We start from the raw sequence: 14,610 nt of genomic DNA on the forward strand, positions 1-14,610 counted from the left end.
AGGCTAAGGACTTAGGGAACTCATTGTATAGTTTGTGATTTTACTATGAGATATCACTTTAATTCAAATAAATTCATGGTATTTGGGCTGTAGAATATCTATGACATTTAAGAACCCCACAAAATGTTAATTCTGGGCAACAACTTTGAAGAAAGTAAAATCTTAAAGAATTCTAAAGCCATAGAAAATTAGGCTGGATATATTTTAATTGTGGAGACAAAATTAATGAGATTATAAACTATCAAATCTACATTTTTCCCTATGAACACAGTATGTATCTATTTCCTTAAAACTATTGTGGAGCTAGTCAACATTTAAAAAAAAAAGTATTATTTCTCCTATCTTGGTTTATAATTTAATGAATCAGTAATTTATCTTAGCCAACAACATAGGTAACCTGCATTATGCTGGATATATAAAACTGATACAGAAATCATCTAAAAGCTTTGAAATAGTAGAACTGAAGGCTTTATGCATTTGTAAATCAATGGCTTTTGTAGGAAAGGAACTAAGGTACTTAAAGATACCATAACATCTTAAAACCTACAAGGAAGGGGAAGAATTACTAGTACTAGTTTTTAAAACTCATGAGTTATAATAATGTAAAATAAATTTGCCATTTTAGCTGACTTTCAATATGTTTATACATGCAATATAAATTACAAATATGTATAACACTACACCTTCTAAAAGAAAACAATGATGTACAAAATGGTTATGATAAATAAAATTATTGCATTTAATGTCATTTTCTTGAAAGCCAAAATCCTTAACGTTGTATCAAACATAAACAATGTCATTTCAAATTAGAGGAAATGTAAGCCAACACCAGCTCCTAACAACAGAAAAAAAGAAGCTAAAGCCCTGCAAGTTTGTCTGATTTAGGTCAGGGAATCATGGAAACAAAAGAATATTTAAAATTATTTATTTTATCATTATGCACATTGAAGGAAAGCATTATAGACAGCAGAGTCCTTTCCCACCATAAAATTATTTATACCCATTTATTCAGCTAGCAACACTAGCCTGAAGAGGTACTGATATATTCCATTTGTAATAATTTCTCTACAGCAAACAACTGTCTTACAGTTGGAGCACAATGAAGAAAATATTGTCTCTTAAGTCTTTTTTCTTCTTTTGAGTCTCAATCACTAAGAGTTCAAGGGACTTTGAGAGCACCCTGGTGCCCTGGGTGGCCTGGTGAATGCATTAAAGTCAAGCAGCATATGTGTACTCTGAAAACACTCTTAGACCCACACAAATGTTGCTTGGCTGGTGGAGCCCGCATTTCTCGCACTGGCGCTATGACATGTGAAGAACACTTGTTATGAAAGTTTCACACCAATTTTGTTCTGTTCCTTCTTCATTAGCCGCTGTGCTTCCTTTTCCATCTTCTTCCTTTGCTGCTCTGCTGCTCTCTTTTCTCTGTCTGCTATCTTCTGCTGCCTGAAGAGAAATATATTCCTATTTTTACATTTAGAAAATACCACGCAGGTAAAAGTAAAATGGCAAATAAATTCCAGAAAGAAACAGCACTGCCTTTTTACTATCATAAAATGTAAGTTTAAAAAGTCTTCATTTGTCTCACTGCTTTGAAAATTTCAAAGGTTTTCAAAAACAGTATTTCTTTTAATCCTTAGAATACAACTTACAAAATAAAAAAGGTATTATCTCCGTTTTAAAAATAAGTAAAATGGGGCATTCAGGCTAAGTGAATTGCCCAAAGTTGTAAGATTAAGCACAAGGATAAGAACTCACATACTCTGACCCCTCTTCTTCAGACTATTTTCACTGAAACATGACTTCCATTGGACTACACCTTCTTTCTGACACCATTCAGAAAAGCCTCATATTTATGATTAAATCTTCTATTATTGTAAGAGTTAAAAACAGGCAGCTAAAGGATGTCAAGAATACAGATGTGCAGAACACAAAGCACAAAGAAAATGGGAACTTAAGACATGCCTTCCAACTAGAAGCTAGAAATCAATGTAAGATTAACATCTGACCAGCTCTACTAATGAAGAGGCAAAATGGTGGGCACTTGCTAATTACACATTAGAAAATACCGCCCTCCAGTCCCTCTCTAACTCCACTGATCTACAATCACTAAAACTCTCTATCTTTATTGATTGCTTTGTATGAGAAGGAGTAGAAATGAGATGATGAAATAGGAAAAAGGAAAGGAATAGAAGTTAGTCATGGATCTGAAGGTTCAGGGTATGAGAAAATAAGAACAAGTATGCAAGGGTGAGGAAGAAAGCTGTAGTAGGTCACAGGTGGGCAAAGGATAGGCAACACACTGGGTTATATACAGAAAAATCCAGTATGGATTACCCACATTTGAGACAGCTCAAAGCTGGGTATAGTGAGTGAAATACACATACAATTCTCAATCATACTTAAAAACAGGAGTAAGCACTGTTGGTGGGAATATAAATTGGTGCAGCCACTATGAAAAACAGTATGGAGACTCCTTAAAAAACTAAAAACAGAGTTACCATATGATCCAGCAATCCAGGCATATATCTGAGGAAAACAATAATTCGAAAAGATATATGCACCACAAATATTCACAGCAGAACTATACACAACAGCCAAGACATAGAAGCAACCTAAATGTCCATTGACAAATGAATGGATAAACAAGACATGATACACACACACACACACACACACACACACACACACAAAATGGAATACTACTCAGTCATAAAAAGAATGAAATAATGCCATTTACAGCAACATGGATGGACCTAGAGATTATTATACTAAATGAAGTAAGTAAGAAAGAGAAAGAAAAATACCATATGATATCACTTATATGTGGAATCTAAAATATGACACAAATGACCTTATTTACAAAACAGAAAGAGACTCACAGACATAGAAAGCAAACTTATGGTTATGAAAGGGAAAAAGGGGTGGGGAGGATAAATTAGGACTTGGGATTAGCAGATACAAACTATATATCTATATAAAATAGATAAATAATAAGGTCCTACTGTATAGCACAGGGAACTATTCAATACCCTGTAATAAACCAAAATGGAAAAGAAAAAACTGGGTGTAAGCAGAAGTATAGATGACCAAAATTCCAGAAGGTAGAGAGATTTATTTTAGGCAACATTTTGACCATCACCATCAATGAACTAAAGTTTCAAAAGAATAGTTTAAAAAAATCTACTTTTCACTAGCTCTGCTCACTTTCAAGCAAAACTGATAATTTGCAATAAAAATGCCAAAATATCAGTGTCAAAAAAGGAGAGAGAAAAAGAATTATAAAGGGCTGGCTAGGTTAGAAATAAGATAATCAAGTTTTGACCTGGTTACTAGCTGAAATATAAATATCAACAGTTAACATTCCTGGCACAAGAAGCAACTTAGACATTGCTGCAGACAAAATATATTTTTCCTGTCCAGATACATGTCTGGAATCACTAAGGAACCAGAATCTTTTTCCTCAGTGATACTGTCCACAGTACTAGTAGCACTTATAGCGGCAGTGGGAAACAGGACAAGTTAGTGAATATGGATTATGGATACACTTTAAAAATTCTCAGGGTTCTTCTGGGGGCGGTAACAACGTACGGAAGCCTCCAGGTGTCTCTGGCTCTGCTTATGCAACGTGCAGCATGGAGCACATCTATTACTAAGAGGCTCCCTCTCCCAGTCTGTTCTATCATCAAGCCCTAAGTTTGAGTTTTTTGGTCTCGTTTTGTTCCGGTTGCAAGAGTATAGGGCAGAAAAAGAGAAGGATTTTTTACAGTTCAGCTACTTGTGAACTCATAAACTCTACAATGCTGTTATTAAGATTACTGGATTCAAAATAAATAGCCCCTTCGTTCACCCTTGTGGTTGATGACACTAATCATCACTAGATTCCCCAAAATATTCTAAAATACTCAGACTTCTTTAGCTATGAATTATCCAAAAATAGAGTAAAAAAAAAAAAAAGTGACATCTTTTTTGATGATTCATACATGTTAATGTTTACAATTTTAAAAACATCTCCTTTATATTGAATAATGATCAAACAGAAACTAAACAATTAAAACTCTTATAACTTTACTGACTTTTAAAACATGATACCTTCCTGTCAAAGAAAAAAATGCTGAAAATAAGAAAAGGTCAGCCTTAACTCCCAGTTATTTAGCTGCACCCTCTGCTGGTTGTTCAAGGTAATTGCAATTTATTGGTAAAGACAAGAAAGGAAAATACAAAAATACAGATTGTTTTAAGAATCAGATAAAGGGTAATTCATTTTCTATCCCTATTATAAAAACAGTATTTTAAAAAATCACTGTATTTTACTATAACGTCATTAAAAGTGGAAAAGTAATTTAGATACATTTAAATATCTGAGTTTTCATTAGTGATGATAGTCATAAACTCTCTTAAGGTAAATTTTCTTTTTACTCTTTGACCCAATGCAGCAGTAGCAAGAATTAAGTTCCTTGCTCACGAAGACAGAGAAATAAGAACAAACAACAAAACACAGATTTGAAAACCTCCAGAATAATAGTTTTTGTAGAATGGGCAGTAAGTACATGACTTGTTATCTTTCTACTTCAGGGCGTCTGAGTACGTCAATTGAGATCCACATACAAATGTTGAGTGTAATACAATACACTATTCACGGCTATGTTCAAACGAGCAGTGCCAGCACTATGCTAGACCACAGGGAAACAAAACCAAAGGTATCATTTCTGACCCAGAGAAAATGTATTCTTGTGGCTCACATTTCACAGTGGGACATTTTAAGAGATAAATATATTTTACAGGGAATGAAGTATAAAGCACACAGTGCAATATGGTGTATATATCTGTGCGTGTGTATATATATATATAAGATATCATTCATCACGATTATTCTTTTATATCTACAATGCTTTAAATTCTTGTTTTTTTGGGAGGTTTTGATCATATAAAATAGCATATGTAGTCTGAAATACAAAGAAGTATCCCATATTATCTAAGGTTCAAATAAGAATGAAGAAAAATATTAACATTTGGCAGAATGAGCTTTCTTGACCTTAAACACAGCATGAACAAAACCCGTTCTTCTACTCAGCTGCAGCGTAAATATGACTCAAATACCTCAGAACTTCCTCGGCCTGCCAGGCGGCATCTTCTTCTTCTTCCCATGCATTGGTATTTTCCTGCCAGGTATCCAAGTCACCTAATTCAGGCTAAAAAAAAAAAAAAAAAAATTACGATAGTAAAGAGCCATCCTTTCTCCACTCAGCAGTCAATAAGAGTATCTTTTAAAGCATAACTTAGACTGCCACTGCCCTGTGTCTTCTCCACGTCCTCGCCACATCCAATACAGGCCCAAAGGACTGCCTCTGCTTTGCCTGAACTGAGGGGTTTCTGGAGACACACGACTTTGTTACTCAACGGTCCTGGGCAAGTTCAGCTTTCTTCCTATTTTGTTAAAGGATATTCCAGGATATTAATTTTATATTAACTTTTCTTTTCTTTTTGTGCCTCCTGCAGTTTGGGACAGACAAGAATACAACACTTCTGTTTCTCTCTTTTCAGTAAGAAGGAGTGGGGGTGGGGGAGAGAGAAGAGGCAGGCTGATCCAGACTGGATTAGCGATGCTTGACTGGACTACTCTGTGCTGGGGTGACGAACTGGAAGAACTGAAATTTTCCAAACTAGCACAGTCATCTCCACTTAAGCACAAATAATTTCGATTTTTCAGTGGCACAGTCTGTCTGGGTCCCAGGGAAAAATGACAAACCAGGCAAAATTTACTCTTCACTGGAATATTTCTTCTCTGCTGTGCTTCCTTTTGCCTGTCCCACTTCCCTAATACCAACAGGCTGGCCACTACCTTCCACTGTTCCCCATGCCAGACCTCCAAGAGTTTACTTTTCCTTCCACAAACCAATGAAAATGTTCATTCTGGAATGTTTGGTTGGTGGGGAAATGATTATGTGCATAAAATAAATGGCACCAACCTGTGAACAGATTTATTATATTCTCTTTTGAGTACTTACACCTAAAAATGAAATAAAATGTGTTGAATTTTCTGCTTCTAACCACAAATGAAACACCATCCCGTTAAAAATTTTCTAAGAAATACATCTGATTATTTGTTTAATATAACTTTCCAAAAGTAAAATAGCTAAATCAAAGAAAAGGATTTTTAAAGTCACTGAAACAAATACAAATGATTCTCTTGAAAAGTTATACCAACTTCTCCTCCTGGCAGCAGGAGGCAGAAGTCTTGTTTCCTTGTACTGTTGTCAGAACAGGTAGGTTTCCTTCTTTTCTATCTTCCCTAACATGTTAGGATTTAAAATGGTGTCTTGTTATTTTACTGTGAATGTCTTTAAGAACTAATAAGATCAAACTTCTCTACATGTTACCAGATGATGTCTATTTCTTATTTGTAAATTTATCCATTTTTCTACTGAGGTGTTTGATTTTTGGTGTATAAAACATTTAGATATAAAAAAAGTGAAACTCCTAAGACCATAAAAAAGAGTGTTATCTGATCCTCTAGTGGAGATGGTCTTCTAAGTAAAAAAGAAAAAGTTCTAATGGATAGATTTGCTACATAAAAACTAAATCTATCTGCCCATCAAAAACATCAAAACCAAATTATAAAGCCAACAACAAACTGAAAATTGTAAAAGATGACAGAAGTTAGTATCCTTAGTATTGAAAGATTTATCACAACAATACAAATGATAAATTCCAGAAAGAACGTGCAATTTAAAAGAAAAACCTAATTTGTGGAATGGGTAGTGAGGTATTTTTGGTGCAGAGAACAAAGCACAGTAGGCTACCATTCTCTTCCTAGGCAATGCCCCTTTGTTTTGTCTGCTTGGAAGGAAAGTATGTGGGAACATTCTCCACCTACCCTATTTACCTCTACCAGACTCTGGAAGCGGTTACATATTTACAACTTTTTAATAAGCTATGTTAGTGTTATAATAACGTATAATTACAGTTAGGTGGCAAATATGTACTAACATACTGAGGAGGTCTGAACCACTCTACCATATAGGATCAAACTTGTATAAAGTTTAAAATTCAGAAAAATGAAAAACAAAACACCATGATGCGATGCTCTTTTACAGAACTATCCGTGGAGCTATTATGCTCTCATGACATCGTGGAACTGTATAGGAGTTATCACAGTTTGTGGTATTTATGTGTGTGATAACTTATTTAACCTTGTGCCTCCCCTACTAGAATGCATACTCCTGAGGCAAGGAACCTGCCTCCTTTGCTTACTTTCTACTATATCACCAGCACCTAGCACGGCATTTGGCATTAGTAGGAATAGTTTTTGATCAATGAATTAACGTACATAAACATGGACCCCCCCACCGGGGAAGAGGGGCCTCAGAAGTTCCTGCGCAGTTTAAACAAAAAAATTAGATAGAAAGATGAACAGATAGAAGCGGTGGTTTAACTCTGTGTCTGCACATTCTCTGACACTCTTCTTCAAGAGGTGGAGCTTAGCTCCTCTCTCCCTGCATGTTGGCTGGACTTAGTGACTAGCTTCCAATGAATAAGATAATGTGGAGGTGACAGTATTTTACTTACAAGACTAAGTAGTAAATAGGCATTGTGGCTTCACCCCTGCATGTTCTCTGCTCTTTTTCTTAGGGATCATTTGTTCTGGGAAAGTCAGTGATCGTATCGTGAGGAAACTCAAGCGGCCCTATGGAGGAGTCCATGGCAAGAAACAGAGGCTTCATGCAACCAATCAGCATTAATCTGCCAGGCATGTAAGTGAGCCACCTTTGAAATGAATCCTCCAATCTCAGCCAAGCCTTCAGATAAACACAGCCCAGCTAATAATTTGTCTGGAAATGAACAGAAACCCTGAGCCAGAACCACTCAGTTTAGTCATACCCGGATTCCTGATCTGGAGAAACTTTGATTTAAAAAAAAAAAAAGTTTATTGTTGTTTAAGTCATTAAGTGTGGGGTTGTTATACAACAATAGATAATTAATATAATCAATAATCAATCAATCAAAGCATACTTAAGCCAGGATCTGGGGAGGGGCCTGCACACAGTAGTGTACTGTAAAAAATTCAAAGCTGATTTTGACAGGTTCCAGGGTTGAAAACCAGTATACCCTTTCCTCATTACTTTTGTCCTTAAAAGTGTTGTATTTAGGTCAAATGCACTTTAAGTTAAATTATACTTTAAATGTAAATATAGTCTACTAGGGAAACAATTCATAACTCACATAAAAATAACCTGCTACTAAAGTTAAACTTTGGTGATAATCTCTTTAAAAGTCGTATTTTTAAATTCCATTTTGTCTCTATCTTTTATGTGTGCAACGGACTCTGATCTTAGTACCTGATGTAATTACAATGTCATAAAAGGATAGGACTGGTAAAATTCCAGATTAACCTCTCTTGATCTACTAAATGTGTTTCAAAGTCACAGAAATACCGACACTATGTTCAATTCATTTTCATGTTTTCTTCTTCTCTAAAGAAAACAGAAACAAACAAACAAAAAACTTGCCTAGATACCATTAACATACTTACAGATTGATGAATAAAAGGCATATCTTGTGTAGCTGCTAATCTACTAGAGAAACCAGTGCTACCATCTGGGATGCCAAAATTTAATGGTTCTCTCTTCTTAATAATGATCTGAAAGATTAATTAAAATAAAATTACAGGAATATTTTATACCTCACTATATAAAAATAGACAAACTGACCAAAGCATTTTATAAATATTTTAAAACATGCTCTACCTTGCTCCTCTTAAAATTGACAATGTAAAAAAAATATTTTAAAGGCTATAAAGGGCACCAAAATTCCCAGGCAATTGGCACACAAATCAGTTACATACTAAGAAAAATCATATTTCACTTTTTTCTAAAACAATACATTTTCCTCTTCCTCCTTCCTCTTTCCCTACTTTCCCTAGACCCCAAAATATAATTGGGCTTTTTCAGTTCCCGTATTAAATAAGAACATGTATCATTATCCTGCCAAGAAGTATAACCAGTTCTCTAAGCATGTTGATATTTGTGAATACATAACTATTTCAGGCCAGTAATGTTAGCTCTGTAGCTTAAAAGCATTTTCATTCTAAATAATTTACTAAGGTACTACTAATACACTGGATTCCTATTAAGAGCAGCAACACACTTCCAAAATACTAAGAAACTTCCTTAAAACTCCTTGAAAAATATGCAACTTTATGCTTTTCAGCACTGAGACATTTGGATAACTCAACAAAAACAATTATGATTACAGTATGCAAATGTTATCAGCTTTGAAAATCTAAAAATAAACGTACAGCTAAAACTGGCTGGGATGTAAAAGAGGGTGAAAAACCCTATTAGGGAATTGGGGAAAAAAATATGTCCCAATTTTATTAAATATATTGATAAGAAGTATTTTCTATGCTTGACTGAATAAGAAATGGAACTTTAAATATAATTTTTCAAAATAGCAGAAATGACTGATGAAGTAGACTGGAATAATAACATTATAATGTTTGAAAGAAGGGGAAGAGGGGCAAGGGTGGTATGAAATAAACCCCCATTTAGCATAGTATGAAGTCAGTGGACAATGCCTGTTATTGGTAAATCAAGACACAGCAATTTAAGAATACTGTATATAGATACAATGAAAAACACTAGAAGCCCAAACAGAAAAATTTATGAGTGGCTGCTTCTGGGAAGTCAAACTGGCTATGAAGAGTGATGGGGCAGAAGTCTACTGTCTTTCATTATAAGCTCTTTTATATTCTTTGATTAAAACTTTTTTTTAAATGTACATGTACTATTATTTTTAAAAAGGAAAATACTCAGCCATTGTTCTTTTTCTAATAATTCCCTGCATATTTAAGTGACTGCCATAGTCAACTCAAAAGGGATAAAATAAAGTGTGGATGACTAACACAAACCCACATAAATACTCTAAGTTCTCAGAGCCTTACATTGATTTTGTAATGGTTATAAACAATGGAAACTAGCTATCACTCTGTAGATATCACTAAGCTGTGAACTCTTTTAAGTTTTAGAACTGTATCTTACTCAGCTTAGTCTCCATAGCAGAGACTAGAGTCTAGAATTGGACATACAGTAGGATTTCTGTAAATGCTTAGACATAATGTTAGGACTTATGGATACAACTTGCTAGATCTATGTTTAGGTCACCTGAATATACAAACCTCTATAACACCACAAAAATAAAACCCTGATAATTAGAAACAGGCTTTCTAACAAATACAGTTTATTCTGTCTAATTTTAATTATAGGAATCTGAAGAGCAATTCAATGGTTTAATCTCCAAAAGCACAAATCTTTAACGTACTTTCTGGGTTTTCCTTATAGTTGGTGTCATGTCCTTAAAATAGTCGGGTTCTAGTTGTTCTAAAGCATTTTGTTGTGCTGCCACGTTCCCATTCCCTCCTTCAATCTTTACGCTTGTGGGTGCATCTTCATCCCAGGAGGTCCACTCTTCAACATCTGCCTAAATTTAAATGATCGATATTGTCAGCCACAAAGGGGTAGCCTAGTTAACACTTCATTCTCACTTACTAGAAAAATGAGTTTCCTAAAACACTGTTTTTCAAAACCTAATGTACCTACCCCCCTCCAAAACAAAACAAAACAAAACAAAACAAATAAAACATTGGTTTTCAAACTTTTTTGAACAGGAAAGTACAATCTTACATCACATACCAAAACTAGGTCAAAAGTTTAAAAAATTACTTTTACTATGAGTTAGACATTCTGTTCTATCTATTAAGAAACAAACAATAAAACAAAATAAAAGAAAATGTTTTGGAAATTAAACTGACGTTTAAAACTACAGCCCACAGGAGGAGGACTGGAACTTGTAATCTAAGCTTAATCAGGTTTATTGCTTGATAAAATAACAAATAACAACAATCTTTACAGGATTTAAATAAGATAGAGTCTCAAACATAATATTCAAAATGTCCGTGAAATAACTCAAAATTATTCAGCAAACAAAAAACAAGAAATCTCAACTTGAATGGAAAAAGTAAACCAACAGACACCAACCCCAAGATGATATAAATGTTGGAATTATCTAAGACTTTAAAATAGTTATAAAAATGCTCCAATAAGCAATAGCAAACACTCTTGAAACCAACAGGAAAAAAATAGAAACTCTCAGCAAAGACACAGAAAATAAAGAACAAAATAAAAATTTTAGAATAAAAAAATTATAACAATAACAATAAAAATCCTGACCCTGACTACCAAATTAATTTCATGACATACTGATGGTCTGCAATATAGTCTGAAAAATATGGTTCTGGAACACTTACTCAAACTTTAAAAAAAACTACCTGTTTAGGAACTGATGAATAATCAACTGTAGTTGGCAAAGTTATCTGGTCTCCACTTAATTTCCGTCCTCTGCCAGATCTAAAACAAAAATGAAATAATTTATTTCAAGAACTACCAAAACAAGCACCAGTAAAAGTACTACAGACAGTAACTTAAAGGTTTGTAAGAGAAGATCTTTTTCAAATTTTGAATTATTTTAATAATTAACAGTTGTTCATTAAGATATGAAAAGCCAGACATGCATCAGATATCTCTTAAATGTTTTCTTTAAAATATTGGACAGGACAACACAACTGCTTTTTGGTTTAGGACTCAATTATAGACAAACTCAGGAGGAATAGAAGGCCAAAAACAAAAATACAAAACTGGTTTGAAACCATGCTCCTTAGAGCATTATGAGTTTTGTAGGTGAAGCTCTGGGACAGCTGTGCTGTTTTAATGAGGGTGGCCTGGCTTTTGCTTGTTTTACATAGTTGGTTTCTTAAGATTACCTATTAAACTATTAAAGTTTGAAAATCACTGGGTTGAACTATAAACTGTTCCCAGCAAGTTTTAAGGATTAGGAGGACAAGTACTATATTAAACAAGATGGGTCTTGTCCCTCAATTGTGAAGAGCACGGGCTGTGGAACCTGTGTCAACCACGGTTTACTTCTATTCATTATGAGTCTATTTGGAATCACCTTCCTCCTAGCCTCAGTGTCCTCATCTGTAAAGGGCAGGTATTCAAACCTACCTTTGCAAGGTTGTTGTGAGGATTTAATTAAGTGATATATTTAAAGTAGCTAGACACTAGACAGTGCCTGCTATAGAATAAGGTGTTAAAAAGTGGTAGCTATTATAAATGATTAGTCACTTGCTTCACTTCAAATAATCTATAAAACATCTGCTTAGAGCTAACTGGTAAAGTTAGCTAAGTTCAGAAATCATACTTTATTTGTTTAAAGGATGAATAGAAAAGCAATATAGGTTACTACTAAATTTATGATGTAAACCTGGTATTTTAGAACACATGATCTAGGTTCCTTCTGACACTTATGAAATGCTTATTCCCACAAACGGTTAGTTTTCTTTAAAACTGAACATACAATCAATCTTAAATATATTTACAATGACAAGAGAAATTTAGTGACAATAGAAATGTCCTTAATATTTTTAAATCAAATACAATATCTTATACTAAAAGTAACCAGTATTCAGCAAAAGTTTTGGAAAATAACAGACCCAAAGAGAAGAACACCTACAATTTATCACCACTATTAACATACCTCCTGGCAATTAATACTCAATTTTATCCTGCTTTAACCTAGTTAATTCCCAGCCATGCTACTTCTAACAATAAAGTCAATGCCACTTAATCCTCAGAGTTTTAGTAGTTATAAAATGGCCATTTAGGCAGATAGTATATTTCCTAGTTTCCCTTGCAGCTAAGTGGCTAAGCTCTGGACAGTAGGCTGTGAACAAAGTTATGTGCAACTTCTAAATCATATCCACTAAAAAAAGAGAGCTGACTGCCCTCCATTTCCTCTTTTACCCTATCTTACTCTTAGCGAGTCAGCAATTTGGCCTAGGGATACTAACAGTTCCACTGATTAAGTAGTCAGACCCAAACAATGTAATACTTACGTATGTCCTATCTGCTTAGTAGTCACTAGAAAAAGATATATATGAATTTAAAGAAAAATAATATTTTGATTTCATTCTTTAACAACCACAATTACTTACTAATGGAATGTGTGAACCTGTTGGATACCACACAGCTTCTCAACCCTTGGAATCAGACTGGATACCATCACCGTCATTTTCTGTTCTATATTACTTTTGGTTCAGTACTTGCTTTTAATTATAACATAAAATCCTAGCTTTACAAAGATAGGTCATCAAAAATACAAGTAAACAAAAACTTATCGCAACCATTCAAGAACATCATCAAAAGTAATACTGTAGGATCTAATGTTGCGCATGTGAATTACCTAGAGCCAATAGTCTGTGCAGTGTTTAACAGACATTGACTATTATATTCACCGTGTTTTACTGAAAAATTTAAAATATCCTATGGCAACCCCATGCGTGTAATGCGAAGCCCTGAAGTGCCTAAGGAACTGTAGCTCTAGGGTATAGCATTATGACAAAATAGAAAGAATTCAGGTCTGTGGATGACTTAACTGAAGCAGAAGGACTTACCTGCCATGGACCACCTACACATTCTGGAATGTTATTTAAGAGACAAGAAAAAAAAATCTTTTTTGTGTAGGGTTTCTCTGTTAAAGTTTTTTTTTAAATATAAAAATTACACTCATAATGTAGTATGTAAATACCTGTGTCTAATTCCATCTAACCACTTTAAAACATCCTGATAATGAAACAATTATGTACATAAAAACTTTCTGATGATTATAATAATGAAAGTTGCTTTGCTTATCTCTGAAATTATATAGTACTAAGAATGTTATTTTAGTGGAAGACGTAATAATTTTAAAGAATGAAAAGAAATGAACCTCTACTTCTTAGATCTGAAAAAATATATAAAAGTATACATAAAATATATAAAAATCTGAAAAAATATTAAAAATACTAGAGATTAATGAATGAATACTGCAATCAAGAAATTTAGCTTAAAAATAGTATGTCATGCCTTTTTGTAGTTATGAAGGGATCCAAAATTAGCAAGAAGATAAACAGGTTAGTGTGAACATAAAATTTGTTTACCTGCATATTAATCTCTTTAGGAATGAGAATACTGTTGCTAGGCAAGTACAAACTTTAAATAACCGAAACTGTGTAATAGCCATGGTAAGAATCAAAACCTGTGGAAAAAGCACAAAAATAAATGCATTATGGTGATTTCATTAGCTATACTCCTGTTTTGAAGTGAACCTGAGAAGTTCTATTATGAATTGTGAAAATTAGACACTTTTTTACTTTCCTTTAGAAACCACAAATATAAAACAGTACATTTAAAAACTAAAATGTAAATCATACTGACAATTAAAGAAACCAAGGTTTTTTTAATTGCTTCTCAGCTTTATGGCTAAGATCAAGTGTAAGAAACTAAGGTTTTGAAGAGTTTTCAATAGTTGAGGGAAAAAATTTATTCAAAATATTCTCAGAATGGTTTTTTAAAGTAATTTTACTTAAATTACCTATTAATAATTTATTTATTTACAATTTGTTTTCTATCAAAAAATGAAAAATCAAAAAAGGTATAAAACAGTACATACTGAGTCTTCTGTACTTTTTGAGGTTTGAATCATATGAACATAATTAGTACTAGTCAAAATATT

The 14,610-nt window shown here is 33.7% G+C and overlaps 1 protein-coding gene across 2 annotated transcripts in view; it reads right to left on the reverse strand.

The window, feature by feature from the left end:
- EBAG9 (estrogen receptor binding site associated antigen 9) overlaps positions 1-14,610 on the reverse strand; it is a 23,410-nt gene continuing 8,800 nt past the window's right edge. For both annotated transcript variants that reach the window (XM_032467669.1, XM_014561698.2), the window contains exons 2-7: positions 14,036-14,133; positions 11,327-11,405; positions 10,321-10,479; positions 8,534-8,641; positions 5,101-5,192; positions 1-1,446 (exon numbers count right to left, since the gene is read on the reverse strand). In XM_032467669.1, the coding sequence (XP_032323560.1) occupies positions 1,326-1,446; positions 5,101-5,192; positions 8,534-8,641; positions 10,321-10,479; positions 11,327-11,405; positions 14,036-14,118 (642 nt within the window). In that variant the 5' untranslated portion in view covers positions 14,119-14,133 and the 3' untranslated portion in view covers positions 1-1,325. The remainder of the gene's footprint in view (positions 1,447-5,100; positions 5,193-8,533; positions 8,642-10,320; positions 10,480-11,326; positions 11,406-14,035; positions 14,134-14,610) is intronic.

Source organism: Camelus ferus, chromosome 25 (genome assembly GCF_009834535.1).
Source record: "Camelus ferus isolate YT-003-E chromosome 25, BCGSAC_Cfer_1.0, whole genome shotgun sequence".
NCBI classification, from domain to species: domain Eukaryota; kingdom Metazoa; phylum Chordata; class Mammalia; order Artiodactyla; family Camelidae; genus Camelus; species Camelus ferus.